This window comes from Leishmania infantum, chromosome 24 (assembly GCF_000002875.2).
Source record: "Leishmania infantum JPCM5 genome chromosome 24".
Taxonomy (NCBI): domain Eukaryota; phylum Euglenozoa; class Kinetoplastea; order Trypanosomatida; family Trypanosomatidae; genus Leishmania; species Leishmania infantum.
The window spans coordinates 486,926-502,986 of NC_009408.2; the positions used below are offsets into that span (position 1 = coordinate 486,926).

Below are 16,061 nucleotides of genomic sequence, written 5' to 3' on the forward strand. Positions count from 1 at the left end.
ATCCCTTCGTGTTGAAAGCCTCTGGATGTTTAATGCGACGCCGCGCTGCCTGCTACTTCCATGCAACAGGAGTTGTTCTGCGCACGTGCCGCGAAGGCGCCCTGTTTCTGCTGCCGTCAGTGCTAGACTCCAAGACATTTGCCAAGCTGGCAAACCGCCAGGGAGCAAAACTGGAACTTCAGCTTTACGAGGAGATCAGGAGAGCCTCACCACACCTACACTCCCGTGCCTTTCTCGACCAGGCGAAGGAGCAGGCAAGAGAGCTGTGCTCGCCGCTCACTACACTGAAAAGGGAAGAGGTCGAGTCCACTATAGCGCAGAAGTACAAACTCACAGATGATCGACTTGTCACCTGCTTGGTTCCCTACCAGCTTGGAGCCAATATCCTCCTCTCCCGCCTACCTCCCAAGGTCAGGGAGGAGTCTCTCCGGGAATTGAAGTCTGAAGAAGCAGCCAGGCAGAGTGGGTCTCCTCCCGCACCGAACAAGTGGATCCAGTGGTATGAAGCCGACGTTTATGTTTCAACTGGAAGGAAGTACTTGGAGCGCATCAGCACCCGTCGACAGCGTCGCATTCCTGTCTTCGCTGTCATGGGACATGTAAATCACGGTAAGACTGCGTTACTCGATGCCTTGCAGGGGTCGCGCATCGGTGCTGAAGAGCCTCATCACATCACGCAGTCCGTTCGGGCGTTCACGATACCAAGGCCAGGCGCCGACAACGATCTTTTTACCTTCATCGACACTCCGGGGCACCGCATTTTTGTCGAAACTCGGTTTCACGTGCAGCTGATGGCTGACGTCATCGCGTTGGTGATCTCGGTCGCCGAAGGGATCGAAAGTCAAACTCACGAGACGATCAAGGTCGCCCTCAACGTTGATAAGCCGGTGATCGTAGTCTTGAACAAGCTAGATCTCTTGTCTGACGCGCTTACTGCCAAGAAGGCAGTGCGGCGCATCCTAGCAGAGCTGTACTCTATTGGGCTCGACGTGCACCTGCTGCAAAGGGAGAAAGATGTTGAGGCGTTGACGACCAAGGCGTCGACCGTTTGCTGCAGTAGCTGCGGCAGCAGTCGCACAGATTTGCGTCCGCAAGCGGAATACTTTGCACCGATGAAGACGGTCGATCCGGGTTATAAGGGCAGCAAGCGGCACCCACAAGTGCAGCTGCTCCGCAAAAGCTACGGAGTGTGTGTCTCCGCTGCAACCGGAGCTCATATTCCCCTCCTGTGGCGCGTTCTGCAGCTTTGTCGAGATTGTGCGCCTCCAACATGTCTCAGCAATTCCGTTGGGCACACGGAACACAACGCCGCCGTTCAAGCCGTTGTGTTGGAGTCTTCTAAGCACCTGTTCGACGAAGAGGGCTTTCGGCTGAACCGCAAGCGCCAGCAGATCCAGCGGAGCATCGATCGAAAGCAGGAGAAACGCTTAAAGGTGTTTGAGCAACGAAGTCCTCGGTCGCGCCTGAACTCTGCATACAACAGCGTCAAAACGCAGTCTACACGCCAGAATCGGACCAGCTCGTCGTCCCTGGTGATCACGGCCATCGTCCAGGAGGGCGTTCTAACTGAGGGAATGCACTTTATCGCCGATCAGGCGGAGGGCCAGGTGCACGCCTTGGTCGACTACTGGGGCAATCGTGTTGAGAAGGCGTACCCCGGCATGGCCGTCACGCTTATCGACAAGAGCAGCATGAGTGGGTGCCCCGGCGCCGGAATCCATGTGCTGTCCATGACAGACCTCGCTTCGCGCGTGCGCGTACAAGCGTATCGCCAACGGCTGCAGTGGTACGCTGAGATTTTTACGACAAAGCTGCACTACCTCCGCCCACGGGGTATGGACGTGTCTTTCGCCCATCTGGGTGACTACGGTCAACTCGGCATCACCGACTCGCTTGAATGCCAACTCCTGTACGGGCCGCCGCAAAAGCCCTCCGAGGAGCAGAGGCAACCGGAGGCGCTACCCCCAGGGACCTCGGCGAGCGATGAGTCCATTGGTGCGTACCTCGCGGAGAGGAATCGAGAGTCTGAATCAAACGCGCTCCAAGTTTCCTCGGTGGGGTCTGTTGCGTTCCCGGACGGTGCAACGAAGCGCTTGACACAGGCAATTATGGGCAAAGACGATGAAGAGGTGCTCAAGGCTACGTGGCAGAGTGCGCAGCTGCAGCGGCAGCTCACGTCCCAAAAGGAATACGAGGATCACGTTGCACAGTGTGTGCAGGTGGGTGTCTTAATCAAGGTAGATTCATGGCACACCGCCCGCATGCTACACCGCGAAATCTCCCGTCTCGGCACGCGCAAGGTTTATTTTCAAGTCGTCGGTGCGCGTTTCGGCCCTCTGCAGGTGAGCGACATCATTTACGTCATGCAGGCTGTGAAGATCATTGTGTGCTTCCGTACGCCTCTTTCCGCGTCCAGCGACCTGGACAGCTACATCGAGAACGCCAACTTGTGGGTGCTCCAGACCGATCACTTCTCCGACGTGGTTCTCTTCATGAAGTGGTGCGCGGTGGCGACGCACAAGGAGAAGGTGCTCGATGAAAATGACGGCGACTTAGACCACGGCGACGAGTCGGGCCCTCGGCCTCGAATTTTTGTGGACTCGAAGCCGGAGGCGGACAGCGGTGATCCGAAGGGATCTAAGTCGCAGAGACAGAGGCTTCTCCTGTATGATGACGACAACAACGATGACGAGTTTTGGAGCATGTAGACTCGATTCCCCTGGTCGTCTTCGCAAGTGCTACGCGTGCTGCCTGCATTGTTGACGGAGCGAGCTGTCCTCCTTTTTTTCTTATGCGGTGCTACCGACAGGTGAGCGCTGATCGCCTGCAAGGGCTTCTCACAGAGGGTGACGGACATTGATCCGAAATCGAGCACCTGACACCACCACCGCCAACAGAAAAAAATTGACTTTGTCATGCATGCCATACTTGTGTCTTCTTCTTTTTCCCCTTAGCCACAGGTCCACCGGCAATGGCTGTTTAGCCTCATCGACTCCTTGGGGGGGGGGCTGAGGACGAGGAACGACTGCATGTGCTCGCCCCAGCTGCATGCACCTTGTGGGACTTTCGTGTCCCTCTCGACGACCAGCACCGTTGTCCATCTGCCTCTTTCCCTTCCCCACGCTCTCCCTCTGCTCTCCTTCGCTTTTTTTTTTGCAGCTGCCGACGGAGCCCTCATCAGTTCTTGAGTAGGCTGCTCGTTGCATATCATGGACGCCACGCACGATCGCCCACCCGCGGGGTCGGCGGCTGTATCTGTGCATGCCGCCTTCGGTAGCTTCTCACAAGCCCGCGAGCTTACAATGGCTCGGGAGCAACCATTGCTCGCACTCAAGGCGTACAGCACGTGGATGCGAAGGAGGAGGGTAGGCGCATCGGCGCGGGCTGCGGCACTCCTGGACTTTACGCTCTACTGCAACATGTTTGCCTTGCAGATCTGGGAAACGGAGGATGTCCGCCCTGATGCACCACTTGCTCTCGCTCGTGACTACTTCCAGCTTGTCATGGACGAGTTCAGTGCGCTCTACAAAGTTGTGCTGCCCGACCTCGACGCACCAGAGACCGATGCCGACTTGGCCTCGATGCCTATCTTGGATGCGAAGACAGATTCGGTTCCTGGCGGGCTGTGGGCGGCGCTCTTGCTCACTATAGGCAATCAGGCGTGCGTGGAGCTGCGTGCTGGTGGAGACGGTGTCGCGAAAGCGGAGCGGCTTTTCCTCCTTAGCAGACAGCTGGAGGGGCAGATGAGCGACGTGCCGAGTCTCGGGTGGACGTGGAGGATTGTCCGAGACCTCAATGCAGCTGTTTGCGCGGTCATGCACTGCGACTTTTCTCAAGGAGAAGAGGCTGCCCGGAGCGCCCTCGCACTCCTGGAAACGCACATAGAAGACGAATCCGCGGATGCACTTTCCAGTGAATCAGTTGATGAGAATGGATACGCCCCACACACATCCCTGCTGCTGGCCCTGACTCACTACACACTAGGTGTTGCCACAGAGAACACTTCGTGCGAGTCGTCTCTCTTAGACTACGATCGCGCAATCGCACTAGCCTCCGAGGGCGACACAGGCTCATCCCTCGCGGCCTTGATGAGTCGAGCCAGAAACCGACTCGCGGTGTATGTAGAGGAGCGGCAGGCTAAGGCGACGCTCCAGGCAGAAGAGGCGGCAGGCGCAGCGAACGCCGAGAAGAAAGGTCGCACGGCCTCGCGACTCAAAACTGGAAAGGCGACGTCCTCTCGCCGCGCACCGCAGAAGGCTGAAAATCCTCGCTTCTCGCAATCGGAACAGGGCCTGCCCCTCATCGTGACCCCGTCAATCCCAGACGTTCTCCAAGGCTATCTTGAGAAGGAGGGGCTAACCACCACATTGGTACGCGTTGGCGCCTTGAAAGATCTCTATGAAGTATTGGCCAGGTCGCTTCCCGGATACGAGGACTGCGAAGCGCTTCCACAGTCCCTCTTCGCCGGAACCCGCTTCGAGGCTGGCGCCCACGAGTCTATCTTCGCCGTCCTCTTCTGCACCGACACACCTTTGCAGTGGACGTTACGGCTCCTCGATGCGGCAGGGAACCCTGTCGCCCTCCGCCACTCTGTGTGGGCACCACGCCCGGTGCTAGCTTCGCTGCTCATGGAGATGGCTGCGCAACGTCCGCCTGCACCGCGGAGCACCGCGGCCCTCCAAACCCGCAAAGAAATTTCCGACGGTAACGGAAAGTTGCGCCAGCAAGTCATTCAAATGTTTGCCCCGCCGGCGGCAGCTCCAACTGTGAAGCAGAAGGCCCATGAGTGGGTAGACGCTGCTGTGGAGCTGCTTGGACAGCGCTTGAGCCTCCTCCTCAAAACGGAGCGTGCCTTTGAGGAGCAGTGGATCGCGACGGAGCGCATTCGATCCGCTTTGCACACCTTTGCCGTTCCGCAAGACATCCTGCGTGTGAAGCAGGAACTGCTGAAGGAAAAGCATCTGCAGGAGCGCCGGCAGGATCGGAGTGCGCGCCTCATCGTGCACTTTTTTCGACACATCGTCAAGCAGCGAACCCTCGGTGCGGAGCAGACGCTCGTGAGGCGGCATCGCTTTGAGGAGAGGGTGGCGGCCGCGGTGACTCTGCAGAAGTACATACGTCGCTGGTGCGCCTATCAGGAAATGGGGCGCCGCCTTGCAGCGCGCAAAGAGTACGTCGAGAAGATTATCCGGTTGCAGAGTCTCGCGCGACGGAGAGCGGCGGCGCGCGCTTACGCGGAGCTGCGCGAGTCGAGGCGCAAGGAGGACCTCATTAAAACACACCTCATCCTCTTTTCGTGCGCCGCTCTTCAAATTCAACGAATGTATCGCGGGCATTGTGCTCGACTGCGCTGCTATCATCTTCGCGGACAGATGCACGCCGCCACGCTGCATCACATGCGAGACTCACGTAACTACTACGCCACCGTCATTCAGAAGTGCGTGCGTGGAATGCTAGCGCGATGCCAGTATGGGCGAGCCGTGTATGCGAGCCGCTGCTACGGCCGAAACGCCTACAAGACACAGCTTTGGGAGCGCAGCTGCGTGGTAATTCAGCGCGCCTACCGCGCATGCCGCTCGCGCCGCAGGCTCGCCGGCTATAGAGCTGCACCACAGATTTGCGGTGGCCCACAGCTAAGTGGGCCCAGCACTGCATTTTCGAGACACTTTGTGCGTGTTCACACCGATGGTGCAGTGACGGCGGACAAGAAGCAGGCGGTCGCAGCGAACAGGATCCAGAAGATGTATCGCTCTTGTGCCGCGAAGCGGCGACTGGAAGCTCTCAAGTACGCTCGAAGGAAGGAACTGGAGGCGAGGGAGGAGCAACCGCAATGGGGCGCGCGATCAACCTTCTCGCTGAAAGATTGCGTCTTTTGAGGCATCATTATTCACCCAAGTCTGCCGTTTCTCGCTACCCCCACCCCACTTTTCACACATACCTACATACCTTCGGACATCCCCCCTGACGGGTCTCGTATGGGCGTGCGTGTGTATGTGTGCGTGGCGGTGCTTCATGTACCATAATCGGGATGTAGGCGTTGTCCGTCTTTCCCTTTCACGTTTTTCTTTTCGTTTGTTCGCTGGAACATTGGCTCCCGTACCTTTTTGTTTTATGTTGTCGATTGGCTTTCTTGCTTTGTGTCGTCCGTGTAGCGTGGGCATGCTTGCGTCTGTGCACGTCATCGACGCCCAAAAAGAAACCGCCGCAGACAACTACGAACAGAAGCGCGTAGAAAGGGGAAAGGAGTGAAGGATCATTAGCCGTAGTACTCATACGTAGAGGCCACCACCCCCTCCCACATATGCTGCTATCGCTCATGTGTTGTTCGGACGCGCTTTCGCACCCCACCTGCACTGGCGACGGCCGTGGACCATTTACTGTCGCTTTTTATGCTCTGGTGCGTCCACACGGTCCCCATCTCCCTCTCGCTACCGCTCCATTCTTTTGTCGCTTCCCGTGGTCGCTCGTCGCTGATGTCGTGGGACCCCTCCCAGTGCGTGGTATCGCAGGGTCCAGTGCCCCCACTCTGTCTGGGGAGGCCGAGCAGCCCCCCTCCACTATCCCCGCCAAAGGCCAGCCCGCTTCTCGTGGTTACAGAGTCATGCACCGACGACGTAGGGGGGAGGTCGGAGTGAGTCACCGCCACTGCTGTCGGCGGTCAGGTCCTGGATGGCGCTGCGGTGGAGGCGCCTGCAACAGTGAGCACGCTTGTGCCATCCGTGTGGTGGGCGGAGCTCCGGCGTGACTCTGGCGTGCCCCCCCCCCCCCCCACCCGGCCCTCACACTGCCTGCTGGTGGGGGAGCCTGGGCCACCGCGGGCGGGATGCGGCGGGTGGGGACGGGCATGGTGGTAGGGGGGCGGCTGTGGGGCGGCCTGCGGGGTCAGGGGCGAGTAGATTGTGAGGCGCGGGGTCCTTGCCGTGATGCGTGCCTGCTGCTGCTTTTCGCGAGGCGATGGGGCCTGCGGGCAGGGCTGTGTCGAGCGTGGGCTGGGCCATGCTCTGTGGCAGAGGGGACGCGTTGAAAGCAAAAATTCACATGCCACTCCTCTATTCTCGTCTTTCTTCGTCACTGCATGTGGCGCGTACCTGAATCTCCCCCCTCCCCCCTGCGTGGGAAGCAGAAAGTGGAAGTGCTCCTGGAGGGATCGCACAAACGAAACGTATCTGTTTCTCTCTCTGAAGCACACCAATCTGATTGATCTTCAATAAAATCCTCATCTGTCCATTCCTTGACAAAGCAGGCCACCTCTCTCTCTCTCCCTTCACACACACACACACACACAGCCGCACACAGACGCACGCAAGGCGATCTATACAAGGACACAAGTCACGTAGCTCGTTTACGCGGGCTTTTGTTGGGATCGTCGTTTCGTTTTCCTTCTCGTCTTCTCGTTTCGCCTGGTTGTTTTCCTTTTGTGAGCACAGGCGTTGACCTGCATCTTCACCGGTGACGCGTCTGCTGCTTTGTTGCTCTTTGTAGTTTTCGTATCGCGTCGTCTTCGCTCATCCTTTTCGCGTCTGTTTCGGCCCCCCGTCTATTGTACGATTTCATCGTTTTCTCTTACAGCGCGATGGGGTCCTCGAGCTCAACGTTGGAGACGGCCAAGCTTGTCCGGATGCTCCTCTCTGAGGATGCAGCCTCTCCTGAGTCGCTGAGTCAGCTTCTTAACATGACCATGACAGAGGAGGAAACGAGCCGGATCTTTACAGTGGAGAAAGTTCGTCAGCTGCGGCACCTCTACACGCGCAACTTCGCAGCCTTGCTGTACCGCTGCATTGGCGCCATCTCGGCGGTGGCCGTGAAGCGGCACGAGATCAACACCAGCACCAACCCCCCCAGTGCACTTCTCACGACGGAGGTGATGACGCAGTACCACTCCGCGCTGCGCATCCTGCTCTGCATCCTGCCCATAGCACTTGAAAGCGGGGCAACACCGCTTGAGGATGCGGCGGATGCGTCCCCGAAGAGCAAAGATCCAGCGGCCCCTGCAGGAGCAGACGATGCCACGCCACCGCCAGCAGCCATGACCCGCTCACGGACGGCAGCCACAGCGCACTTCCAGCAGCTCTTTTTTGTTGAAGGGAAGACCTGTGACGATGCGAATCCGGAGGACACCTTTCCGTTGCTGCCGCGGCAGAACGCGCATCTCTCCCCAACACAGCTGTGCACCGAACCGCTTCCGCTGGGGTCGTTCATGGTGTGGTCGTTGGTCGAGTGCTGCTTTGTGCGTGGTCTGACCTTGCCGGAGTATCCGGTGCTGCCAACGGAAGCCAGCGTCAGCATCACGCATACGGAGGTAGACACAGGACTGATGTGGTGCCCGGGGCTTGCTTCCGAAGATCCTATCCAAGCTCTTGCGATCAACACGAGTACGCCGAGCTTTACCTGGGCGACGCCACGACTTCCTCGACGGCGGAAAGCACTCCTCGAAGTTCTTTTTGTGGCACTGTCCTCGCTGATCTACCATGAAGCCGGTTTCCGAGATACCATCTTCCTGGAGCCGCTTCTGTCCACCTCGACGGTGCCGTTGACGCCCACACTCTCCATCTCAATGCTCAACACTATTCTTCAGTTCGTCCCGTATGGATATTTGCCCTACACAAGTCACCTCGGTGTCGAGGAAAAGGAACTGGTAGTGGCGAGCGCCCGACTGCTCAACGCAACCTTGTGCTACATGGGTGTCCCGCTGGATCCCATCCTTCCGTCCGAGAGGCAGCACTCCGTGGCAGATGGCGCCGGCCCGTCACTGGATCAGCGAATTTCACAGGCGAGTGATATGCGCGTCAGTGAGCCGGTGAACTCTACGGTGGCAGACGGGCCAGAGACAAGCACCCTTAGCCACCGGAATGGAAGCCATCCCATCTGCGATTCAGGGGGGTCGTCACGAACTGCCTCAAGCCGCACCGGCGCTCTCTGTGACGCTCTCGTATCAAACACATTGCACTCGCCGCCCGACAGCATCGAGCCTTCTACGACGCCGCTGCCGCATATCGGACCGCCGCGCTTCGTGCACAGTGTGCGCAAGGCGCTCCGGGACATCACCCTAACTGAGGCAAAGGCACTCGTGCAGCGCATGCAGGTCATCCTTGGTGTGAATGTGTACTCCAGTCAGACGTACCTGCCTGTTTCGCAGGGCTGGTTTGCCTCCTTGGATGACTTCATGGTGCTCTTTTGGAAGATACTGGACTTGTCACCAGCGTGTCTGGCACAGTTCGGTACAAGCTCCCACGCCTTGGACTACGTCATCCCCATTCTCGATTACGCCCTCGCCGTGCGTCGCAGCCCGCTCTACACGTACCAGTTCCAGCTAATGCTCTTCGTGCTGACTCGACTCTCTGAGGTGCGGGGGTTCGTGCTGCAGTGCAACCAAGTGTGCAGCGCAGCCCTGCCCTTTCGCTTTCCGAAGATGTCTCCGGCGCGCACGTACAATGGCCTTATCGTGCTTGCCTTGTGTCTTGTAATGGAGATGAAAGACCTGCAGGCACTCGTTCCGCTTTTCCCTTCGTGCACCGTGGTGCTGGCGAACATGGCGCCGTTTATCACCTCTCTCGGACGAGAGCCGTCCATCAAGCTGGTTTCCGTTTTCGCCCAAGTCACCTACCGCTGTTTGCGCAGCACCTTACCAAGTTCGCCTGGCAACAGCACAACAGGGGATACTTTAGGCGGTTCGTTTACTTCGGCGGGGACGTCAAACAACCTTGTGCACCAATCTCAAATGGTGAATCTGTGCGAAGCCATTGCAAGTTTGCTGCAATACCAAGCCAATGGCTCCCTGTACCTGATTGCTGCCCTTGTGGACCACCGCGCAGTCGTGCGAGAGGCGAAGGACGCCTACGTGGTGCAGCGCACCAAGGAACTCGCAGTGGGGCTTCCTTTGCCGTTTCTTATCAACACGCTCGACGCTGCGGTAGCGGTGGCGCTTCCGGTGCTGGAGAGCACCGATGCGCTGCGGAAGATCACCAAGTACTATGTGGACACAACGTCTGAGGCGACCGTGAATAATGGAACAGCTGCCGCTGAGACAACGAGAGCGTTTGCACTTCAGGTGGGGATGGGTGAGTCGGGTGCTGGGCTGGCGGCCAGCGACGAGGCTGTTGATCGACTGCGGTCAGTGACGTTGGTGGGCGTGCTCCCTACACCGCACAGCATCGTTGTTCGAAAATTTCAATCCACTAAGAGCGTCGAGCAGTGGACGGCGACGACGTTCTGGACAAGCGCGTACATTCACTCGCAAGCTGGGGTGCTGGGCGACCGAACTTCGGTAAAGCTGGTGCAGTTTGTGTGAAGAGAGCCTATGTGCGCGTTGCATGCAGCGAAAAGGAAACGAAAAACAAAAGGTGAAAGACATGCGTCGGTGAAATAGGTGTCCTTGTGCCCGTACATGCACACACACAAAAATGTGTGTGTGTGTGCATGTGCGACAGTTCGAGAAAGCGTGCGTGGGAAGGTGATGATGCTGAGCGTGAGTTCTGCTGTTGCTGCGGCACTAAAGCTCTCTCTGTGTCTGTCTGTATATGTGCATGTCTCTGTTCCTTCCTCTTCTCGACCCTTCCGTTCCACATGTGCCCTCTCCCCTCCCTCCCTCCCTCCCTCCGTCTTTCTCTCTTCTGATGGCTGTGTTGCTGTGTGTTGCGCTTACCTCTTATTCCTTTTTTCTTCTCGGGCGCTCTGTTTGTCTGTCTGTCTCTCTCTCTCTCTACCTCCCCCCTCATGTCTTCACCTCTCTGTAGGTGTGCGTCTCTCTCTCTGTGTTGTTTCGGATTGTCCTCAGGGTGTGAACGCCGAGAAGAAGAGCACGTGAGAAGGACAGGTAACATCCTGAAAACAATAGACACACAGAGCGCCCCCCAAAAGGAAGGAGGCGATGCAGAAGGGTGGTCCCGCCACGGATGCACATATTGCGAACACATGTATGTATGCATGCGTGCATGTATGTGTGTCTGTGTGGGTGCGTATCATCCAATGCGTGGCGGACGCGGGGACATGGTGGTGTACGTAACTCGCTTCTACTGTGGTGTGATATTCTGCTGCATGCGCTTACTTCTCATTGTGTTTCTCGCTGTGACGATTTATGTGTACGTGTGCGTGCCTGCGTGCAGAGGCCGCGTAAGCTAAGGTACACCAACGCTTAAAATCCAGCTAAACCCACTACTCAACTTCGCCCTCCCTTTTCCCTCCTGACTCACCTCTTCTTTCCATTGCCATTGTCCACAGCAGCGGGACTTGTAGCGCATACCTCCGCCCTACATATCTTCATTTTACCTTCCGCGCTCCTTCTCGCAAGCCACGCTTAACCACTTGACTATGAACAAGAGCACCTGCACCGCCGTACAAGTGCCGAAGCACATTGAGTGCCAAGTGTGCTATGACACCTGGACAAACCCCGTACAGCTGCTGAAGTGCGGGCATATCTTCTGCCGACACTGCGCACCGCCTACGACGACGCGTTGCGCCATCTGCCACACCACCGTTTCGGGTTTCGTGATGCCGAGCGAGGGGATCACGGAGGCGTCCATGAGTGTTACAGTGCTGTGCACGAGTTGCGGGTGGCGGGGTAACCGCAAGGCGTCCCTGTCGCACCAGTGCAACCCTAGCTTGACGCACAGCTCGTACGTGACACATCCGCAGATGAACGACTGCGAGTGGGTCCAGTTTGCCCTGCAAGGGCGCAACGGCGCTGTAATTGATGCTGCCGCCCGCCCTGTGCATCAAGACGCGCTGCCTTCTTCCGAAGCCATCACAGCGGACGCGGTAGAGGGAATTCCTCTTTGAGCATGCACGCTTTCATCGACTCTCGCAGTGCGCCGCGTAGACTTGCGTCACAATGCTGATGTCCGGCAAGGCCCCTCCCCCTCCTCCTCACTTTCCCATTGTTTCCACTAAGCAGTCAACATGAATCACGCGTTTCCTGCTTACCGTGGTCTCTTCGTTGCGTACTTGCAGTAAAGAGGCGGGGTTGAGGACAATACACTCGTTGACAGGAGGGGAGGTCGCAGCGGCCGACGCACCAAGCGAAGCGGAGGGGGCCATTATTCCACCTTTTTTTTGCGTCTCCTTGCTCCTCCTTCCCCTGCTGTCGTGGGACGCCTCCGTGCGTGGTATCGCAGGGTCCAGTGCCCCCACTCTGTCTGGGGAGGCCGAGCAGCCCCCCTCCACTATCCCCGCCAAAGGCCAGCCCGCTTCTCGTGGTGACAGAGTCATGCACCGACGACGTAGGGGGGAGGTCGGAGTGAGTCACCGCCACTGCTGTCGGCGGTCAGGTCCTGGATGGCGCTGCGGTGGAGGCGCCTGCAACAGTGAGCACGCTTGTGCCATCCGTGTGGTGGGTGGAGCTCCGGCGTGACTCTGGCGTGCCCCCCCACCCGGCCCTCACACTGCCTTGCTGGTGGGGGAGCCTGGGCCACCGCGGGCGGGATGCGGCGGGTGGGGACGGGCATGGTGGTAGGGGGGCGGCTGTGGGGTGGCCTGCGGGGTCAGGGGCGAGTAGATTGTGAGGCGCGGGGCCCTTGCCGTGATGCGTGCCTGCTGCTGCTTTTCGCGAGGCGATGGGGCCTGCGGGCAGGGCTGTGTCGAGCGTGGGCTGGGTCATGCTCTGTGGCAGAGGGGAACACAGGGGAACTAGAAGATCGCTTTTGCCTTGTCTTTTTTTATATATTTCCCTCTTCATCATCTTCATCGGATAGTGTGACCTCCGTTCGCAGCGGTGTCTGCGTGCGCACATCACTCCTGTTCTCCCTGCTGAATTGCTTAATTTGCTCTGTTTCTCTTTCTATGGCTTTACTTTTTGTAGCCCCGAAGAGGGGTGTTCGACGATCAGCTGGAATTGTGATGGAAAAACGTGCTCAAGACGTGTGAATAGCGTTTCTGCTCCTCAGGCGAGTTGGACGATGATCGCTCCCGCAGTTCTCAGGGTATACCTATGGGGTCGATGGGAGGAGGAGCGGGAACACGTCGCCTGCGTTGTGCATCCTCTACAAGCTGGCCTCGTCGCGCTCCAAAGTAACAGAGAGGGGAGAAGGGACGAAGAAGGGCTGCAATTGTGCCAGGAGCAGGTGAACGCACGCGAGAGTTTCTGTGTGTGCTGTCCGCCTCTGCCGTCCTTAGTTCCTCTCCTCCCTCTATTGTTGCCTCCTCGATAGCGGCTCTCGCTACTTCATCCCTTCATCGCTTCATCTGCTGCATCTGCCATTTTTGACGTTTTACTTACATCTTTTCAAAGAGCAGGGGCTGACCGAACACTTCGCGCACGCGACTTTATCGAAGAGGCGTAGCTGAAGACGTTCGGGGCGCATTTGCCGGCCGCCCGCTGCTCTTGTGTGCTCGTTGCTACCGCAGCTAGAATAATCTGCGATGTCAACTCCGGAGCAGCTTCCCGCGCTCTCAGCGGCGGGCTCACCGTCGTCGGGAGGGGCTTCCTCGCATCACTCACCGCACGAAGCATCGCTCTCGTTTCCCGCTTCGGTGATTCCTGGCGACGCCTCTGCGGAGTCTCCGCGCGCTTGGTCGATGCCGCGGTCTTCAACGGCGAGCGAGGAAAGCGCAGCAACATCGCAACTGCAGCAAAAGCCAGATGCACCGGAGTCACGCCTTGGGGGGCGGAAAGTGGTGTACTTTGTGGATCACTCCGTCACTTCCATAGCCTATGCAGAGGGTCATTTGATGCGACCGTCTCGTGTGCGTGCGCTGCACGCGCTTGTTCATTCCCTGGGCCTCGACAATGCAGAATGCATGACTGTATGTCATGCTCGTCCGGCGACGGCGGAGGAAATGGGGGCGTTTCACCGCAGCGCGTACTTGGAATGTCTGCGGCAGGCACCGGTCATTTGCGGAAATCCGCTGGACGAGATGTCCTTAGCTTTTCAGAAGGAATTCGACGTCCCGTTCGCGTCTCAGAACGGCGACTGCCCTCTCTTCCCTGAGGTGTGGGCGCTGGTGTCCAGCCAGGCCGGCGCCTCGCTTGCCTGTGCAGAGGCCCTCGTACGCGGCGATGCAACGGTGGCGATGAACTGGGCAGGCGGCATGCATCACGCCGCTGCCGCCCACGCAAGCGGGTTCTGCTTTGTGAATGACATTGTGTTGTGCATCCGCCGGCTGCTGCGGCACTACCAGCGCGTCCTCTACGTTGACCTGGACGTGCATCACGGGGACGGCGTGGAGGGGGCCTTTTATGGCAATCACCGCGTGATGACGCTCTCGCTGCACCAGTTCGGCAACGGCTTCTTCCCCGGCACCGGCGACTATCCGACGCGTGAGACGGCCGACAGCTTCGCCATCAACGTCCCGCTGCCCACGCGCACGGGAGACGCCGCGTACCTCTTGTCGTTCCGCACTGCACTCTCCAGCGTGGTTCAGTGCTTTGATCCGGAGGCGATGGTCGTGCAATGCGGCGCGGACACCATAGCGGGCGACCTCATTGGGCGGCTTTGCGTCACTACGTTGGCGCACACGCAGTGTGTGGCAGATGTGCTGTCGCTTGAGCGACCGACGGTACTGCTTGGTGGAGGCGGTTATCACGTGTTTCACACAGCGCGCTGCTGGGCGATCCACACCGCCACCGCGCTGGGTCGCACAGCTGCACAGTTGCCCTTGTACATCCCGCGCACAGACCCGTACTATATGGATTACCGGCGCGAATGCACACCGAAGCGTCCGACGCTGCATGTGTTTCTCGACCCTGACGTCGATGATCCGCTGCCGCTGGGGGACAGCTTGGCGTTCTGGCGTCAGCTCTGTCGCAGCATCCAGTGGCAGATGCGCGCTGCCCGCCTTGTGCGGCAGGGGTTTTTCCGTACACTACAGCTTTGCCGGCAGCGACGGGCAGCGTTGCTGAGACAGTTCGCTACGCAAGAGGCAGGGAGAGAATCTGGTATCGGTGTCAGCGGCCCTAAGCGCCCGCGCTCAGCAAATGCAACGGACCGCGATGCCAAGGAGGGGGTGGAGGACCGAGTGGTCTCGGCGTGATAGTTGCGGAGGAGGAGTGCACTTCGGCCTCTCCTTGCCACTGCTTTTTCTTTGACTTGCTGCTTACATCGTGCCCGCGTGTGTGAGGAGAGGGAGGAAACAAGCCTGGCGCAGCACTGACGCACAATCACGCACATGCGCACACGTACTCACAGAGGCCCACACACGAGCGCAAAGAAAAGAGAACGCCCACAATGACGACGGAACAAAACATTGAAACGTGCACGACAGAGGAAGATGTGGGAGGGGCTGAGAGGGAGAGAGAGGAGGGAGGAGACGCTCAGACCGCATCTCCGTTTCCATGCCTTACACGCAGGATCTTTGTAAGCTCGTGTGCACGTCTCCCGCTCTCCCTCCCCGCACACACTCGCACACGGACTCGCTTTGTTTCGTGTGTTGCCTCTCCCTTTCTTCTCTTGCCTTCCGGCGAGGGCTCTTCATGGGGTGTGTCTTCTGCGCCGCTCGCTAACTCTCCTGTTGCACCTGAACCGGGGCTGCATGGTTCGCTTTTTCTTTGCCATCGTACTCTCTCTTGTATTGCCCTTTCCTTTTTTTTGTCTTCCCCTTTCCTCTCCTCACGCATGACTGCACGGTTCGGTGGGCGTGGCGTCAAACACACGCGTTTCTCCTCGGGCACAACGCGTGCACATATATCACATTTCTGCAATTACCCACACGCACCTGCTGCAGGTACTTGACTGTCTCGTCGCCGCCGCCGGCCTTTGTCGCACTTGCACTCTTGTGTATCTCGGAGGCGAGCACAAAAGGAGAGATCGAAAAAAAAAAGAATACACAAGACGGATCTACCTTTGGGCCTCACTTCACGTGCAACGCTCCGCATAATCGGACTCCCTATCTTCGTTTTCCTCCATCTCTTCTCTCCCCCTTGTCGTTCGCGTTCTTGTATCTTGTCCGTTTCGTTTTCGAGTCTCTTGTCGTTGCTGCTGCTGCGACTTGCCCTCTTCTCTCCCTTCTTCGGTCGCACTCCCCTCCCCTCCCGACGTGTATCTTCGATTGCATTTTTTCTTTCATCTGCCCTTTTCCTTTCTCTCTTTTCGGTTTGGCGCGGTTGCCATTACGCTCCTCTCGGTGTGCAT

At 58.3% G+C, this 16,061-nt stretch overlaps 4 protein-coding genes across 4 annotated transcripts; all 4 read left to right on the top strand.

Annotated features, from left to right (window-relative positions):
* Positions 1-32: 32 nt before the first annotated feature.
* On the top strand, positions 33-2,708 carry LINJ_24_1380 (putative translation initiation factor IF-2; the record flags this gene model as incomplete). Its single annotated transcript, XM_001465927.1, has 1 exon — positions 33-2,708. One exon carries the CDS (start codon positions 33-35, stop codon positions 2,706-2,708), a length of 2,676 nt encoding a protein of 891 aa, XP_001465964.1.
* Positions 2,709-3,209: 501 nt separating this feature from the next.
* LINJ_24_1390 (conserved hypothetical protein) lies at positions 3,210-5,876 on the top strand (the record flags this gene model as incomplete). The annotated part of the gene is made up of 1 exon (XM_001465928.1): positions 3,210-5,876. The coding sequence occupies one exon, from the start codon at positions 3,210-3,212 to the stop codon at positions 5,874-5,876; it is 2,667 nt and encodes an 888-aa protein (XP_001465965.1).
* Positions 5,877-7,573: 1,697 nt separating this feature from the next.
* LINJ_24_1400 (conserved hypothetical protein) lies at positions 7,574-10,288 on the top strand (the record flags this gene model as incomplete). The annotated part of the gene is made up of 1 exon (XM_001465929.1): positions 7,574-10,288. One exon carries the CDS (start codon positions 7,574-7,576, stop codon positions 10,286-10,288), a length of 2,715 nt encoding a protein of 904 aa, XP_001465966.1.
* A 3,065-nt stretch (positions 10,289-13,353) lies between these two features.
* On the top strand, positions 13,354-14,964 carry LINJ_24_1410 (putative histone deacetylase; the record flags this gene model as incomplete). Its single annotated transcript, XM_001465930.1, has 1 exon — positions 13,354-14,964. One exon carries the CDS (start codon positions 13,354-13,356, stop codon positions 14,962-14,964), a length of 1,611 nt encoding a protein of 536 aa, XP_001465967.1.
* Between the last annotated feature and the right edge of the window lie 1,097 nt (positions 14,965-16,061).